Below are 18,967 nucleotides of genomic sequence, written 5' to 3' on the forward strand. Positions count from 1 at the left end.
TCTCCCTGAAGGCACATTGGGTGAATTTAGTGGAGGCTGGGACAGAGTCAGAGCCTGGGACCGCTCACGTCCTACCCACCCCTAGAATTGCGGGCCCAGCTCGGTGCTGGTATCTGCGACGGTGTATGCTTCCTCCACTAAACCACCCTCCTCCTCCTTCTCCTCCAATGGCACATTGGGTGAATTTAGTGGAGGCTGGGACAGAGTCAGAGCCTGGGGCCGCTCACGTCCTACCCACCCCCAGAATTGCGGGCCCAGGCTCGGTGCTGGTATCTGCGGCGGTTTATGCTTCCTCCACTAAACCACCCTCCTCCTCCTCCTCCTCCTCCTCCAACGCTACCTCTGTCTCGCAATCAAGATGTGTCAGCAGCAGCAGTACGTCGCCAGCAGTCAGTGTCGCGCGGCGTGGCAGCACAGCGGTGGGCAAGCGTCAACAGGCCGTGCTGAAACTACTGAGCTTAGGAGAGAAGAGGCAGACGGCCCACAAACTGCTGCAGGGTCTGACAGAGCAGACCGACCGCTGGCTTGCGCCGCTGAGCCTCCAACCGGGTATGGTCGTGTGTGACAACGGCCGTAACCTGGTGGCGGCTCGGCAGCTCGGCAGCCTCACGCACATGCCATGCCTGGCCCATGTCTTTAATTTGGTGGTTCAGCGCTTTCTGAAAAGCTACCCACACTTGTCATACCTGCTCGGAAAGGTGCGCCGGGTCAGCGCACATTTCCGCAACTCCAAGACGGACGCTGCCACCCTGCGGGCCCTGCAACATCGGTTTATTCTGCCAGTGCACCGACTGCTGTGCGACGTGCCCACACGGTGGAACTCTACGCTCCACATGTTGGCCAGGCTCTATGAGCAGCGTAGAGCTATAGTGGAATACCAACTCCAACATGGGCGGCGTAGTGGGAGTCAGCCTCCTCAATTCTTTACAGAAGAGTGGGCCTGGTTGGCAGACATCTGCCAGGTCCTTGGAAACTTTGAGGAGTCTACCCAGATGGTGAGCGGGGATGCTGCAATCATTAGCGTCACTATTCCTCTGATATGCCTCTTGAGAAGCTCCCTGCAAAGCATAAAGGCAGACGCTTTGCACTCGGAAACGGAGGCGTGGGTAGACAGTATGTCGCTGGATAGTCAGAGCACCCTCATGTCTATATCTCAGCGCGTTGAGGAGGAGGAGGAGGGGGAGGAGCATGAGGAGGAGGGGGAAGAGACAGCTTGGCCCACTGCTGAGGGTACCCATCCTGCTTGCCTGTCATCCTTTCAGCGTGTATGGCCGGAGGAGGAGGATCCTGAAAGTGATCTTCCTAGTGAGGACAGCCATGTGTTGCGTACAGGTACCCTGGCACACATGGCTGACTTCATGTTAGGATGCCTTTCTCATGACCCTCGTGTTACACGCATTCTGGCCACTACGGATTACTGGGTGTACACACTGCTCGACCCACGGTATAAGGAGAACCTTTCCACTCTCATTCCAGAAGAGGAAAGGGGTTCGAGAATGATGCTATACCACAGGGCGCTGGTGGACAAACTGATGGTAAACTTCCCATCCGACAGCGCTAGTGGCAGAAGGCGCAGTTCCGAGGGCCAGGTAGCAGGGGAGGCGCAGAGATCAGGCAGCATGTACAGCGCAGGCAGGGGAACATTCTCCAAGGCCTTTGCCAGCTTTATGGTGCCCCAGCAACACTGTGTCACCGCTCCCCAGTCAAGGCTGAGTTGGCGGGAGCACTGTAAAAGGATGGTGAGGGAGTACGTAGCCGATCGCACGACCGTCCTCGGTGACGCCTCTGCCCCCTACAACTACTGGGTGTCGAAGCTGGGCACGTGGCCTGAACTCGCGCTGTATGCCCTGGAGGTGCTTGCTTGTCCTGCGGCTAGCGTCTTTTCAGAGAGGGTGTTTAGTGCGGCTGGGGGAATCATCACGGATAAGCGTACCCGCCTGTCAACCGACAGTGCCGACAGGCTTACACTCATCAAGATGAACAAAGCCTGGATTTCCCCAGACTTCTCTTCTTCACCAGCGGACAGCAGCGATACCTAAGCAATACGTAGGCTGCACCCGCGGATGGAAGCATCGTTCTCTATCACCATCAAAAACGGGGACCTTTTAGCTTCATCAATCTGTGTATAATATTCCTCCTCCTCCTCCTGCTCCTCCTCCTGAAACCTGACGTAATCACGCCGAACGGGCAATATTTCTTAGGCCCACAAGGCTCAGTCATATAATTTTTGTAAACAATTTTTATACGTTTCAATGCTCATTAAAGCGTTGAAACTTGCACCTGAACCAATTTTCATTTTAACTGGGCTGCCTCCAGGCCTAGTTACCAATTAAAGGGGTTGTCCCGAGGCAGCAAGTGGGTCTATACACTTCTGTATGGCCATATTAATGCACTTTGTAATATACATTGTGCATTAATTATGAGCCATACAGAAGTTATAAAAAGTTTTTTACTTACCTGCTCCGTTGCTGGCGTCCTCGTCTCCATGGTGCCGACTAATTTTCGCCCTCCGATGGCCAAATTAGCCGCGCTTGCGCAGTCCGGGTCTACTGCTTTCTTCTATGTAGCCTTTCCTGCAGGATGCCGGCTCCGTGTAGCTCCGCCCCGTCACGTGCCGATTCCAGCCAATCAGGAGGCTGGAATCGGCAATGGACCGCACAGAAGAGCTGCGGTCCACGGAAGAAGAGGATTCCGGCGGCCATCTTCACAGGTAAGTATAGAAGTCACCGGAGCGCGGGGATTAAGGTAAGCGCTCCGGTAAGCTTTCTGTACGTCCCTGCATCGGGGTTGTCTCGCGCCGAACGGGGGGGGGTTAAAAAAAAAAAAAAAACGTTTCGGCGCGGGACAACCCCTTTAAGCCACATTAACCAATTCACCAATTTTTTGGGGCCCTCGCCTACAGTGTAATCCAATTAATTTTTTGCCCACCTGCATTACAGCTGACGTTACATCAGCTGTGCTGGGCACTGCAATGGGATATATTTATGTACCGCCGGTGGGTTCCAGGGAGCCACCCATGCTGTCGCTCCACACAGAGTTGTAACTACATGTGTAAGCTTCTAAAGAAACCCAGTCTGACTGGGGCATGCAGTGTGGGCCGAAGCCCACCTGCATTTAATCGGACGTTACCTCAGTTGTGATGGGCACTGCAATGGGATACATTAATGTACAGCCGGTGGGTTCCAGGGAGCCACCCATGCTGTGGGTGCACACGGAATTCCCATTGCGGAGTTGTACCTGCCTGTGACTATTTATAAAAAAACGCGGTCTGACTGGGGCATGCAGACACCTTGACAGAATGAATAGTGTGTGGCACATAGGTTCCCCATTGCTATGCCCACGTGTGCAGCTCCTGATGGCGGTGGCACAGGATTATATTTCTCATTGCTTCTGTACAGCATTGTGGGCTATCGCCCTGCCCCTTTTAAAGAGGGTTGCTGCCTAGCCGTGCCAACCCTCTGCAGTGTGTGCCTGCGGTTCCTCCTCATGGCAGACGCACTTATAAATAGACATGAGGGTGGCGTGGCATGAGGGCAGCTGAAGGCTGCGCAGGGACAATTTGGTGTGCGCTGTGGACACTGCGTCGTGCGGGGGGGGGGTTGGGCAGCATGTAACCCAGGAGAAGTGGCAGCGGAGAGTCATGCAGGCAGTGATTGTGCTTTGTTGGAGGTAGTGTGGTGCTTAGCTAAGGTATGCATTGCTAATGAGGGCTTTTCAGAAGTAAAAGTTGTTGGGGGGGGGCACTCTTGCGCTATTGTGGCTTTATAGTGGGACCTGGTAACTTGAGATGCAGCCCAACATGTAGCCCCTCGCCTGCCCTATCCGTTGCTGTGTCGATCCCATCACTTTCTTGAATTGCCCCGATTTTCACAAATGGAAACCTTAGCGAGCATCGGCGAAATACAAAAATGCTCCGGTCGCCCATTGACTGCAATGGGGTTCGTTACTCGAAACGAACCCTCGAGTATCGCGATAATTTCGTCCCGAGTAAGAAGCACCCGAGCATTTTGGTGCTCGCTCATCTCTATGGACAACTCCAATTGTAGAAATAATTATCTGTGAGCACTAATATCCAACCATTATATGGGGACAGCATTATTTAGAGGTACTGTGCTGCCATACGTAGAGCTGAACCACTCTATCTGAATTGTCCGGGTGTGTGGGGGGGCCTGAAGTTTTGTACCAGGGTCCATGAGCCTTTAGCCACTAGCCAGCTTGTGGCAACTTGCTACCCTCTACTATATAAATTATATCCCAGATGATTAGCTAGGTTTGCATTAGTAAGGCCATGAGATACATGCTATCTTTCACCATATGTAGTCAGATATTAGATGTGTATGAAGCATGTGTTTCTGTTACTGCATGTGTTGCCGTCATGGTTTACATACACCTTCACATTTAATTTATTTGTTGGAAGTGCCAATTTTGTTTTTTTTTGTTTCATGTAAGATGAACCAAGCACCAATGAGTGCAGGTAGCCAACTACATTGGTCCTTTCCAAGCTCACTGACAATCTAGTCTGGTGATCATCACACTTATAAAGGGCAATGACATTTTTTAATTTTTTTTTGCATTTATTAAAACAGAGGGATGGGGATGACCCCATACATACAATTGAAAATAGTTAAAGTTACAAACTTTATTTTTAGATACACTTTTATCATGACATATCACAAAACATCAAAACACAAACAAAAATCATCTTCTACCAATGAATTTTATTTTCAGACCAATGTGAAAGATGACAGGGACATGGACTTCGGGAGAAGATAATCGGTTCACCTTTTTGTCTGTTATATCAATAACTAAGACTTTAAAGGGGGTTGTACAAGGAGGTAAAATCCTTACCGGGACCTGCAGTGTTGGAACCTCCTCTTCCGATGCAGTTCCAACACTGGACTCTCTCTGTACCTATCACGGCTGATGCAGAGGCAGAAAAGGGGACTGGCTTAGTTATTACAATCAGCCCCTCAAAAGACATAACAGACACAGAGGGATTCCATGTCACGTGACCACTTGTCACAACAGGCCAGAAATGGAGGTTCAGACACCACAGGTTTCACCTCCCTGGACCAGCCCTATAAAGCACTTTATTAATTTATCCTCCTTCATTGAAGACTATGGAAATTGTGGATCAGTCAAGGAATTAAAACTGGATCACCATGTCATCACAAAGTCATTACATATGTGGGGAGTCAAACTCAGACCGTTGAGCTAATGCTGTCTGCTTCCAAATTGGTTTTTAGGGGTGAGTACTCAGACGACACAAATGGACAGCCACATGCACGATGGGAATGCCATGAGTGAAGTGAAGTTTATTCAAAGAATTACAGATGATATAGAAAAGGTTTGCTGACGTATTGATTTGATTACTGCGCATGCCCCAGGCATGCATAACATCTGCAGATTTTTAATTAGCATTACACATCTTTCAAGAAGTCTCCTACATGAGCAATGCATCAATGTCTGGTGACACCTGTAACAAAAGCAAAACATTCCTGGACGCTTCTACTAAAAGGGAGTGAACTTTCTCAAGGGAAAGGAGGCATGAGAGAGAGAAAGCTGATAAGGATTCAAAGTCATTATTATAATTGGATCTAACATTTTCTAGGTAAAAGGTGAAATTAATACAGATACATGATTGAAGCAAAACAAGCAAAGAGATACAAAATGGAGTCACTGTAGTCTATTATTAAGCGTCGGCCCTTACACATATAAGCTTAAACCTTTAGCAAGAGAAAATGCAAATTATAAACACATAAGTATTCTGTGAAATACACTTATCAATTTAAAAGGCATAAACGTGAATTAACCCCTCACACATAGGAACACTTTAATAGATTTGGCCAAGTCCGGTCCTCACTGCTTCCCACAACTTAGAGAATTTGACTTTGGCATCTTCTGCATGAGGTAACAGACCTTCTTTGAGACGCTCAGCCAGAGGCCCAATCCTCTCCTTCAGAGCTTCCATCTGCTGGGAGAACTGAGCTCTGTATTCCTCTGCCTTGGGACCAGTATTGGCTTTGGCTTCTTCCAGTTTCTGGATAACCTTCTCCCTTAGCTCCTCAGTGTATGGAGCCAAATTGGCTCGAAGGGAGTCAACTTCAGAAAGCAGCTTCTCTCTAAGAGCTTCAGCTGATGGTTGCAATTTCTTATAGAAGATTTCTAGGCTGTCTTTGGTTTGTTTCTTCAGCTCTTCTCCCAAAGGTGTTACCTTCTCCCTGAAAGCCTTCACATCTTCAGCCCATTTTTTCTGGAAATTCTCTAGCATGGGACGGATCTTTTCTTTGATAAGAGGGATGTCTTTCTCTAGTTCTGCAACAACCTGCCCTCTGACTTTTTCCATATATGGATTCAGTTGTTTCTTCAAGGCCAATGCATTAGTGCTGATGGTATCAAACGTCTCGGTGATCTTCAAACTGAAGGAACAAAGACATAAAATGAAAAGGAAAAGTAATTATTAAAATCATAGAACTGTTAATGGTGGTAAATAGAGATGAGCGAGCGTACTCGGAAAAGCACTACTCGCTCGAGTAATTTGCTTTATCCGAGTATCGCTGTGCTCGTCCCTGAAGATTCGGGTGGCGGCACGGAGCGGGGAGCTGCAGGGGAGAGCGGGGAGGAACGGAGGGGAGATCTTTCTCTCCCTCTCTCCCGCCCGCTCTCCCCTGCTCCCCGCTGCGACTCACCTGTCAGCCGCAGCGGCACCCGAATCTTCAGGGACGAGCACAGCGATACTCGGATAAAGCAAATTACTCGAGCGAGTAGTGCTTTTCCGAGTACGCTCGCTCATCTCTAGTGGTAAAGCCAAGACATTCATTAATAATGTGGTAATCCCAGAAGCGAGTGTCAGCCAATCTCACGTTAAAAGTATCAGTGCAACAAAGTGTAAAATATACATAAAGTCAACTTTTATTTCATAGGTTACACCGCCCATTATGCCTTATGTCCAGAGATGGCACCCATCTAAAACATTAGAGCCTTCAAGTGGTATCATCCCATTCAACAGAAATATCCCTATCCATTGAGCCACTTACTTAAGCTGCTTTCCAAGATCTGAAGACTCCACCTGTGACACAGCTTCGCTACCGAGATCTCGTACTTTATTTAAGTAGCTTTCAATCAATTCCCGGGCATGTTGGACCTGGGCTTGGGGATCATCCTGCTGCTTTACGACACGAGCTTGTGTTCCTGATGGAAAGAGAAACAGTTGTGTGTTATAATTAAAGGGGCAGTACAGGGTTAGAAAAACATGGCTATTTCTTACCAAAAAAAGCACCACATCCGTCCACAAGTTGATCTGGTATTGAAGCTCAGCCCCACTGAAGTGAATGCAGCTGACCTGTAATGCCATTCACAACCTATAGACAGGTGTGGCATTGTTTTTGGAAGATTATTTTTTAATTCTGTGCAAGCTCTTAATAAAAATAAGTCAAATATCATGGAGTGAACTCAAATACAGAAAAATAATGGTTTAATTACAGCTATTTACCTGTGAGGAACAGGAGTGTGAGAGCTACCACAAAACCTCTCATGGCTGCTATGTCTCCTCGCCAACCTATGACAAACAGATATTTGTATTCAACATTAGTCACAATTCATGTTTTGACTTTTCTGTTGTCCAGGCCACGTTATAGGCCTCTCACTAGCCAAGCCAGAAGCCTACTGCACACTGATGAGGGGAAAATACCTTGAAACAGCTGTGTATGGATTCTGGCTTGGCTTTCAATTCCCAGTCTTTGTTACAAGGCTTGTATAAAGAGTCTAACATTGACTTGCAGGAATGCTGCCTTCCAATTTGGTGGTGCTGCAGAGGTATTGTTCCATCTTCCTTATTAACAGATTTTCCATTGTGACACAGTAACTTCACATTACGCCTCTGTTGACTGGGTTCATATATTCTCCCAATTTGGAATAGTTTTCCTCTGGTGTAGTGCACTGGATCAAAAAAACATTGAGAGCAACTTTTTTCGATCCAATGGAACCTCCAATGCAGATGTGAAAGGGGCCTTTGTCACCTATTGGTTAGTATTTGTAGAACATTTGCAGAATACACAAGCATCTTAAAGGGAACCTGTCACCTGCGGACAGCACTATAAACTAAGTTATGGAGCTGTTCTGAAGGGTGAAGGAGAGCCGGGGGATATACTTTTTTATGCTCAGCTGCTCTTCCAATCCCATGCAGTTACCAGGTCAAGTCTACACACCGCATGCAAATCAAACTTTTTTTCAGATTGCCATATATACAATCATCTATAGACTTCTATGGGAGAGTGTGCGCTGTGAAATCTGATAAGAGTCTGGTTTTTGTGCGACATGCAGACTTCACCTGGTGACCACACAGGATGGAGAGAGCATAAAAAATACATCCCTTGGCTCTCCATCACCTTTCCGAACATCTCTATAACTTAGCTTATGGTGCCTTTACGCAGGTGACAGGTTCCCTTTAAGTAATTTTTGTACTGGATTGTAGATGGCATCCTCTGTTTATATGCTGAAAGCAGGACTCGGAGTGATTAGTTGACTTTCCTGAGATCTATATTCCCAAAAGGTTTTGTGCATCTTGCTACAACGCCTTTAAATCAGACAATATACTTCATAAAGCATAAAGCAAAATCATAGCTAGAGCCAATAGAGAAGTATTACATTAACTAAATAGGCATTTTATACATTAAAGGGGTTATCCAGGCAGCGCCTGCCAGGATACACTGGGGTCAGAGCCGAAGCACTGGTCTGACCCGTGTGTAGTGGCTGGCGCTTGCAATAGCATACCGGACTCCCATTGATTTCAATAAGAGGTGCGCCTGCAGTAATGCGTGCTGGCCACTACACTTGATTTGGAGCAGTGCTTCCACTCTGACCCCGGTGTATCCCGACAGGCGCTGCCTGAATAACTCCTTTAAGGCAATCTTAATATATGTGTGTTTGTAATCCCCTCCCCATTCAATATGTTCAATTTAAAGCTGACCATACGCATAATACGGCTAATCAATCAATTGTGGGATAATTCACATGAATGATCCCACCCGCATCATCCCAAACAGGGCGAGGGACAAACTTATAACAAAGTGGCCAATGATAAGACAAATTTGGCCGACCATGCTATTCGCTTCTATTTTCAACCCGCCATGGCCAAAGTTTCCCAGCTCATTTTTGGGCAGACTGTAGATTTCCATCGGCCATCATGAACAATCGTTTGGATTTCCTTTTTTTTTTTAAACCAGCCGAATGGGCCATTTCAGCCAATCGAAGTCTTATGTGTATGGATGGCCATCTCATATTACAACATGCATCCTATAGAAGGAATTTAGCTGTGGAATTTGATTTCAGATTTCTACTACTTTCGTTCTCCAGTTTAAAATGCAATAAATGTATCAAATGTTGCACACCGCTGATATGTCCGCAGATGTGCCGTCACTTTGTATACCACCCAGCTACTGGAGCCAGATGGCAACGAAGGTCGCACCTTTATAAAGGGTCACAATTCTTAAATCTGTTTATAAAGCCTTAGACACATTTGAAAACTTGAATGAGAGGCGTAGCATCTGTTCTGATAGTAGATTGGTGTAAACTCATTTGTGCTAAAAAAAAAGGGGGAAAATCTTATACTACAATTCTGGCAAAAAGGAGTAATAAATGTACCCCTTTGTGATCAGATATCTACACCAGGATGCCTTAACCCTTTCCAATCCACTGTCTGACTTCTGAAGACATTCTGATTGAAGGCTGTACAGCTCCGATGTCGGAAGACGTCCGGCAGGGTATTCTTACTGTATATTACTGGCCGTTCTGTTGTTGGGGGCCTCTCCAGCATGTCACATAACACGATACTGGCTCTAGCCAGCAGACGGCGCCATTGTATAATGGCAGAATGAGAAAGCCCCCTAGGAAACCCTGAATCCAAAATTGGATTGTAAAGCGTTAATGGTCACCTAACACTTATTATGAAGCACTTGATGCTATTCTTGAAAAATATATGGAATGCAGCTTACAGACATAGCAGAGTTAGGTTTGTTGTTTGGCACAACCCATAATAGACCAATGTCTTCCCATAAAGATAGTACAGTTTCCCTAAGGGCACATTCACGTATTCACTGCATGTCATATTTAGTTCCATGGCACAGCCCAAAACTGCCCATCAAACTTTATGGGATCATGTAAAAAGACAAAAAATATATACAGCTGCATGCGTATTCACTGCATTTTTACACATCTTGCCAGAAGACAGTAGGTGAAAAAAAAATAGTGACATCTTCTTACTTATTGCACATGTGAAAAATGCAGTTTATACGGATGCAACACGAGCGTAATAAAACCGCATATACACCAAAACCACACTAAATACACACTCAGTAAAAACAATGCTATATTCACCTACCAAAATTGTATACACCCATGTGAATGTGCCCAAAGGTTACTCTCACACATGCATTCAGAAAATGCCGCTTAAAATTGCAGCACTTTACCACAATTTCGAGTGGCGTTTTTGAACACGTTTGACAGCACTTTTTAACGCCCTTCCCCCCCTTCTTCACCTACCCATCATTGTGTTTGGTGATGGGGTGCATTAAAAAAAATATGAAAACGCTGAAATATAGAACAGCGCTCAAAAATCACCGCATTCGAGCACAAGTCTGAGAAGCTCCACTACAATCAATAGCAGCCTTGTACCGCCATTAGCGCAGCACTTGGAGCGCCGTGCTAATCGCAGTAACAATCAGTGTGTATGAGCGTGACTGAAGGGTTCTAGTGATGCATGAATGATGCAGAGTTATATGGCTTAGGGTCCTTTAAGATGAGCTGATTCTCATTTGAATGAGCGAGTGCCGTCACCGATAGTTCGTTCTCTCACGCAGCCCGCTTAGACAGGTGGATACATTGTTGGTACATTCAAACAAGAATCATTCAGTCTTTCACATTTGCAGTATAATAGAATGAGAAGGACTGAATGAGCGCTGTTTAAGCCAAATGATAAGTGAACAGGCCAACACTAGTTTTTATGTCTTCATAACATGAACGACTAACGAAAAGCGAATGATTCTCTTTGTTGTTCGGTCATTGGCTCACGTTTAGACCAAACGATTATTCTTCACTTTCGTTTCTTTGAATGATAATCGTTTGGTCTAAAACCTCCTAAATTCATCTCTGCTCCATCTGTATAGACAAGTCATCACTCAGTGATGTCAAGGTAGGCTTGTGTGAGAACTTACCTTCTCCTTGCAGCGGTTGCTTATGGCATATATGCTGTGCATTGCTGGGGTTTTATACTCCTATGTACACACCCAGGCTGATTTGTCAACATAGATAATATGTATTTGCAATTAGAAAAATAGAACGTGAGGATTAAAGGTCAAGATGAGGTGCTAGGAAAACACGAGGATTAACGGTTCCATTCCCTCCCTGGTTATACACATAATTAACACCTGGTTATCTCTATACACTGGGATTATAGCATTCTGGTAAAGGGCTTCTACCACCAAAGACCCTTATCCCCAATGCACAGCATAGGGGCTAGTGTCTGACTGTTGGAGTTTTGACCACTGGGACCACCCAGTGATCCCGATAACTACGCTGCTGAATACCCCCGTGAATGGAGCGATGGTGCGTATGCTTAAACCACAAGTCTCATTCACTTCCAAGCAGATAGTGATCAAAGAAGTGAAAGAATAGGAGTCATGAAGACACACAGCGGCACCGTTCACAGGGCTATTCTGGGGAATAGTTCTCAGTAACACTGGGGGTCCCAGCAATCAGACCCCCTGCAATCAGGCATTTATCCCCTACTCTGTGGATACGGTAAAAATGTTTTTGGTGGTAAAACCCCTTTAAGTCTTTTTGTTCCGTTCTTCGTTATATTTTGGTTCAACAATTTGGTCTATTATTGATTTGTTGCAGATCGGAGTGATTTAACGATTGGAACGATATATTATGTTTCTGTCCACTGTGACAGAATGCTACATAATATCTTTGTTGTGTTGATATCCAAACTTTTTCTTGCCTTATTACTTTGATATCAAGATGCGATCCTTGGGTAACTGTTGGTTTCTGTTTATATATTTATTCGGACATTTGTAGGATTTTATACACTATGCTGACAAAAGCATTGGGATACTCATAGGTGATGAAATTCAATTTTATTCACGTTTTTCAATATGATGTTGGCCTTTGGCCTCAATGACTGCAGTAACTCTCCTAGACTTGCTTTGAATCAAGTTCCAATAGATGTGTGGATTTGCCTCCATTCCTCAAGAAGAACTTCAGCTAGCGATGCGCCTCTGTGCATTCACTGCTGTGATGTTGGGCTTGTCGCTCGTCCATGGTGACCCTTTCCATGCAGTTTCCTATGGAGGGTTCTGGTGCAAATGGATGTACCAATGGTCTGTAAGACCTCTTGAGTGAGTGTTTTGGCAGATGATGAGTGAGGTCTTCACCGCTTGTACAAGCCTTTGGTGTCCTTGCATCGTTTTCCATCACTGAGTAACATTGCCAACTGTGGACTTTGCATGTCTTTTGGACCTTACAATGTCCCGTAGTGATTGATCAGGTGACATCTCACCACCATACTCCATTGGAAGTCTGTCAAATCTATACCTGATGGCATGTTGATGGTTTCCATACTGGGATATGTCTGTGTGATACTCTTCTTTATATCTAATGCTCACACAACTGATTTGCATATCTCCGTCGCCTGACTGCACAGGATTGATGGGAGTCCCAATACTTTTGTCAACATAGTGTATGTACATACCTGGTTTCTAGTTGAAAAAATGTTATTTAATAATAATAAAAAAAACATTAACCCCTTAAGGACATGGCCTATTTTGGGCTTAAGGACCAAATGATTTTTGGCGGATTTTAATCTCCATTTTTCAAAAGTCATATTTTTTTCCGTCGCCACGACCGTATAAGGGCTTGTTTTTTCATGGCGAACTGTAGTTTTCTTAATGCCATTTTCTGGGTACATAAAAGTTTTACAAAATATAGTCTATTATGTTTTTTATGATCGCAGGGAGAGAAAACGCATCAATTCTGTCATAGATGCAACATAAATGACACAATACATTTTTTCTGCGGGCCGATACAGTTACAACGATACCAAAATTCTTATTTTTGTAGGTTTTTACACTTTTTTGCAATAAAAACCCTTTTTTTGGTAATTTTTTTTCTAAATCACTGCATTCAAAGTCCTATAACTTTTTTATTTTTCCATGGGCAGAGCTCTGTGAGGGCTTATTTTTTGTGAGACGAGTTGTAGTTTTTATTGGTACTATTTTGGGGTACATACGGCTTTTTTGATCACTTTTATTGTGTTTTTTGGGAGGCAAAAATGCTAAAAATTTGCATTTTGCCTCAGTTTTTTAGCGTTTTATTTTTACGTTTTTTGCCTTGCAGGATAAAAAGCATGTTCAACTTATTGTATGTCTCTTTACGGACATGAAGATACCAAATATGTGAGATTTTTAATGCTAATATGAAAAAAGCATGAAAAGGTGTTTTTTTTTCATTTTTATTTTTTATACTTTTAATTTTTTTTTTTTTTTACACTATTTGTGTCCCTCTGGGGGACTTACACCATACCAACTCTGATCGCTGTGATAAGGCATTGCAGGACTTCTGTTTTTATTAGTAACATTTTGGAGTATATACATCTTTTTGATCACTTTTTTTTTTGTTTTGCGCCCTGGGTAACCAAAAATTGCAATATTGGCACTTTGTACTTTTTTTTTTTAATGCTCACTATGTGGGATAAATAGTGTGATATTTTAATAATCTGGACTTTTACAAACACAGAAATACCAAACATGAGGGTTTTTAATAGGAAAAATTGGAAAAGTGTTTTTTTTGAACTTTTAATATTTGCATTTTTTTTCTGTGGGTTTTAAACATTTTTGTAAAATGTATCTACATTTTTTTCAGTCCTCACAGGGAACTTGCAGTTGTGATCACTTGATTGTTTTTTGTAGACTGTATAAGATAAAAAACCTGAACACTCCAGTGATAATAAATAGAGACATTCAAAGGACTTACTTCGCAGGGGTGCCTTGCCCTCGGCATTCCAGAAGGCATGTAGCTAAGTCAAAGGTGCAGGAGATGTTCCAGTTTCACAGCAACAATAATTTATTATGTAATGCAACTTATTTTGGCTTTTGGCATAAGCCTTTATCAAGCATAACTTACCTGAACTTACACCTACAGTACTTTGAAACACTGGCACATAAACTTTAACTTCTTCATAATGCAGCTACTATAATCATACTGCACTGTAAAGTAAATGCTTACCATATGACATTTAAAGCCAACATTCCCTTATCCATTTCATAATATATCTCAATATATAACTCTGAGTTTCCTGCATAGACATAGTGGTAAAATGTTACTTTTTCACTGCCTTTGGTTACCACTAGGAGGTGCTTAAGAGCATATTGCATACTGTTATAGTATTATATGGTTAAAATATATTCCATAGTACTTTACAGGTCAGAGGGAACATAGGCAAAATCAGACATGACCCGGGTATAACGGAGTTGTCGCTGCTATGACCTTCCCTTACCATTACCCCACCTACCATTCGCCGCACAAACCACCGACACCATCTGTTGGATAAATTTGGCCACAGCAGCCATTTTATTATCACAAACAACATTAATACATTTAAACTTATTTCACCCCCAACCTCAATAATAACAATATCCCTCAAATGTAAACCTGGAAGAGGACCTTGGAGCCCACCCCCTGTCTCTACCACATCCTGCCGCCTCACACCAACAAGGGGATAGCTGTCCCGGCCACCCGCCGCAGCTTGGCTGACTCGGGCGACGCTATCCCCGAACCTTTTCTAACTTTTCCTCCCGCCGCAGGTCGGCAGACTCGGGAGACCGACGACACTCTCCCTCAACCTCCGGCCGCCGTCTCTTACCGACCCCGAGGCCGGCTAGCCACCCCTGGCTAGCCTCTCCCCCCGACTATCAGGGCTCCGCCCTGTAATCCCGGAGGCGACAGGCCACAAATTACGGCAAAGGAGGGGAAAAGGGGGCTATGTAGCCCCTGCCATTCCCCCACTACCTTCTATACGGGCTCCAAGGATCCCTCTCCCTCCCCCGCTGCTATGACAAGATCTCCTTCTCCTGACCCCCACCTCCCCCCTCTTGCTTCCTCTAGGGCGGGCGGGTGGGACTCTTTTGCTTGCTTCTCCTCTTCTTTTCGCCGCTCTGGGCCTCTCCCGTGCTTCTGCTCCTTTTATAGTACCTCCCGGTTGAGGCCCCGCCCCCTCCCAGAACCCACTGCGCCCGATGACGCCTCTCCTCCCCGTTAACCCTTTCATGCCTGCCTCCCGCCTACCGCCCTGCGGGCTTCCGGCTCCGGCGGTTCTTGACCCGGGTATAACGGAGTTGTCGCTGCTATGACCTTCCCTTACCATTACCCCACCTACCATTCGCCGCACAAACCACCGACACCATCTGTTGGATAAATTTGGCCACAGCAGCCATTTTATTATCACAAACAACATTAATACATTTAAACTTATTTCACCCCCAACCTCAATAATAACAATTTCCCTCAAATGTAAACCTGGAAGAGGACCTTGGAGCCCACCCCCTGTCTCTACCACATCCTGCCGCCTCACACCAACAAGGGGATAGCTGTCCCGGCCACCCGCCGCAACTTGGCTGACTCGGGCGACGCTATCCCCGAACCTTTTCTAACTTTTCCTCCCGCCGCAGGTCGGCAGACTCGGGAGACCGACGACACTCTCCCTTAACCTCCGGCCGCCGTCTCTTACCGACCCCGAGGCCAGCTAGCCACCCCTGGCTAGCCTCTCCCCCCGACTATCAGGGCTCCGCCCTGTAACCCCGGAGGCGACAGGCCACAAATTACGGCAAAGGAGGGGAAAAGGGGGCTATGTAGCCCCTGCCATTCCCCCACTACCTTCTATACGGGCTCCAAGGATCCCTCTCCCTCCCCCGCCACAGCAAGCGAGGCTCGACCCCCTTGAGCCTGCGCCGCCCTCCACACCAACAGCGCGCGCTCAATGCCCTCCTGCAAGCCCTCCATCCATAAGTCCATCCCGATCTCATTCAGATGGACGCCATCTGACCTCCAATAGTTGCCAATACCTTTCTCCAGGTCTATGTGCCGCACCGATATTCCCCCTTTTTCCCCCACAAATCGCGAGACTTCTTTATTCAGCTTCACTCTCGCTCTGTTTAGGCCCTTTTCTGAAAGCGCCCCCCTCCACACTTTCCTTGGCACCACTTCCGACCAAACCACCACTACACCCGGGTATGACGCTTGTAACCTAAGGAAGTCATACCGAATGTCCCTCGATAGGTCCCTAAATCTCCTCTTTCCCAAGTCATTCCCCCCCGCATGTATCACCAATACGTCCGGTGCCCTATCCCATCTCACCCTCCTTTCCACCTCCTCTAAAACAGTGCCCCACGACAAGCCTCTAATCCCCAACCACCTAATTAGTGCTTCACTCTTCGGGAACCTTAATTGTCTACCGTTGGCCCGCACCCCCCCTCTCTCCGCCCCCCAGAATACATATGAATGGCCCAAGATCCATACTAAGGCTGGGTGACCATCTGCAAAACAAAAACAACGATACAATTTGTTAACAACCGCCCCTATATGTCCCGTCCCCCCCCACCTCTAGGCTTAAAGCAGGTGGGGGCGTACATAGGATTCAAAACGTCCTGACTCCCACCGACCTATTCTCTTTATCGCCTCCACTCCCATACCCCTTACTGACGCCTCCGTTGCTGCTCCCACCCTAAATGAGTGTGACCCAAACTGCTCTTTGTCAAACCCCGCTACCCCCAATGCCTGCTTAAATATTGCTATGAATTGAAAACGGGATAAGAATTGGCCATTCTCATGGCGCAACAAGGGGCCTGACCAAGATTCTAACCCTCCACTATACTGCTCCCATGTCCTCCTAGGGCACATAAAGGCCCCTGGCACCTCGCCTAGCTGGATTACCTGTCCCCGACCCTGCTGGTCCGTCTTAGATCGACGAATCCGCAACTCCAACCTCCCTTCTATCACCCTTACGTCCCCTACTTGCAACCCGCCCCCGGAAGTCCTGCTGGGAGACACCAACTCATTTATCCTAAATGCCCCGAAAAATGCCAGTGAAAAGGCTACCCTGAACAACCGCCTCTCATACTCACTCCCGCACACCATGTCCAATGCTCTACCCAATTTCTCCAAGACGTCAAAGGAAACCGGCCGCCTAGTGTCTAAACTCCCCCTACCTTTCCTTAAACCCTTTAATGCCTGTTTTACCAAAAAAATTTTTGTCACATCCCCCACCCCCCTTAACTTAAAACTAAATGCTATACCCGCTATAAATTGATTAACTTGTGCCACTGACCTCCCCAATTCCGCGCTTCTCCCCAACCAGCTCAACAGCAGGCCTACTCTATCGTCCTCTGAATGTGCCCCCCCCCCCTTTCCTCAACCATTCCTCCCACTCCCGCCATGCTGCGCCATACGCTGCCCTAGTTCGCCGAGCCAGTGACCGCTCTATCAGGCCCCCCACTGCTCGCTTACCACGTTCCAGATTTGATCCGGGTATTCTCTCCCCACCAGCTGTGCACCCGGCGCCAGTGTCCGGAACCACTCCCACTGAAACCGAGAGAGAGCATCCGCAATTGAATTCTCGACACCTGGAACGTGAGCCGCCACCACCCACATATTCAATGACAACGCTTGGAGCACTAACTGACGCAGCAAGTTTACCACAGGGGGGGATGATGCCGAAAGGCTGTTAATTACCTGCACCACCCCCATGTTATCGCAGTGGAATTTTACTTTTTTATCACGGAAGTGGTCACCCCACAGCGTGATGGCCACCACTATTGGGAATAGCTCCAATAGCACTAAGTTCCGTACCAATCCTTCTTGCTTCCACCGCTCCGGCCATTCCCCCGCGCACCATCTACCCTGAAAATAGGCCTCGAACCCTGCGCTACCTGCCGCATCAGTATATAACTCCCAGTCCACATTATTGCTGACCTCACCTATGATTACCGACCTGCCATTATATTTTTCAAGGAATGTGGACCACACTGCAAGGTCTGACTTGTGACTGGCCCCCAAACGGATAAAATGGTGTGGTGCGCGAATCCCCGCCGTTGCTGACGCCAACCGTCTACAAAACACCCGGCCCATGGGCATGATCCTGCAGGCAAAGTTCAGCTTGCCTAACAGTGACTGCAGCCCTCTTAGCGTGATCTTTTTCCCTCTCTGCGCCGCCCGTAGCTCCTCTCGTAAATCACACAACTTATTTTCTGGTAAACGACACACCATTGCCACTGAATCAATGGTGATGCCCAGAAAACTTAGACATGTAGTGGGGCCCTCCGTCTTGTCGGGTGCTAACGGCACCCCGAACCGCCTCGACACCCACTGTAAGGTGCCCAGCAAGTTCGCACAAACTGGCGATCCCCCGGGCCCCACACACAAAAAATCATCCAGGTAATGAATGATCGTCTGCACAGCCGCCGTATCCTTCACCACCCATTCTACAAATGAACTAAATGCTTCGAAGTATGCACATGAGATGGAACATCCCATGGGTAAACAACGATCTGCAAAATAACTCCCTTCCCAAAAACACCCCAACAACCTAACGCTTTCCTGTGCTACCGGGAGCAGACGAAAAGCCGACTCAACGTCAGCCTTCGCCATCAATGCTCATTTCCCGTACTTTCTAATCCACTGAAGCGCCGCATCGAACGACGTATACACCACCGAACATAGCTCAGGGTCTATTCCGTCGTTCACTGATGCGCCCCTTGGATACGATAAGTGGTGAATCAGCCGGAATTTATTCGGCTCCTTCTTTGGAACCACTCCCAAAGGAGACACCACGAAATCTTGCACCGGCGGTTCTTTAAACGGCCCCGCCATGCGCCCCAAGCTCACTTCCTTTTTTAACTTCTCCGTCACCACCCCCGGA

The 18,967-nt window shown here is 46.6% G+C and overlaps 1 protein-coding gene across 1 annotated transcript; it reads right to left on the reverse strand.

Annotated features, from left to right (window-relative positions):
* Positions 1 to 4,578: 4,578 nt before the first annotated feature.
* LOC136633605 (apolipoprotein A-I-like) lies at positions 4,579 to 7,551 on the reverse strand. Its single transcript, XM_066609364.1, has 3 exons — positions 7,493 to 7,551; positions 7,038 to 7,191; positions 4,579 to 6,419 (listed from the first exon to the last, which is right to left on the reverse strand). Exons 1-3 carry the CDS (start codon positions 7,533 to 7,535, stop codon positions 5,834 to 5,836), a joined length of 783 nt encoding a protein of 260 aa, XP_066465461.1. The 5' UTR covers positions 7,536 to 7,551; the 3' UTR covers positions 4,579 to 5,833.
* Positions 7,552 to 18,967: the final 11,416 nt, after the last annotated feature.

Source organism: Eleutherodactylus coqui, chromosome 6, assembly GCF_035609145.1.
Source record: "Eleutherodactylus coqui strain aEleCoq1 chromosome 6, aEleCoq1.hap1, whole genome shotgun sequence".
Classification (NCBI taxonomy): domain Eukaryota; kingdom Metazoa; phylum Chordata; class Amphibia; order Anura; family Eleutherodactylidae; genus Eleutherodactylus; species Eleutherodactylus coqui.

Excerpts from the sequence above, each read along its gene's own strand:
- LOC136633605 (XM_066609364.1), bottom strand. The coding sequence starts at position 7,535 with ATGAGAGGTTTTGTGGTAGCTCTCACACTCCTGTTCCTCACAG. Across the intron at positions 7,192-7,492 it reads CACACTCCTGTTCCTCACAG|GAACACAAGCTCGTGTCGTA; the intron begins GTAAATAGCTGT and ends TCTTTCCATCAG. Across the intron at positions 6,420-7,037 it reads GATCTTGGAAAGCAGCTTAA|TTTGAAGATCACCGAGACGT; the intron begins GTAAGTGGCTCA and ends TTGTTCCTTCAG.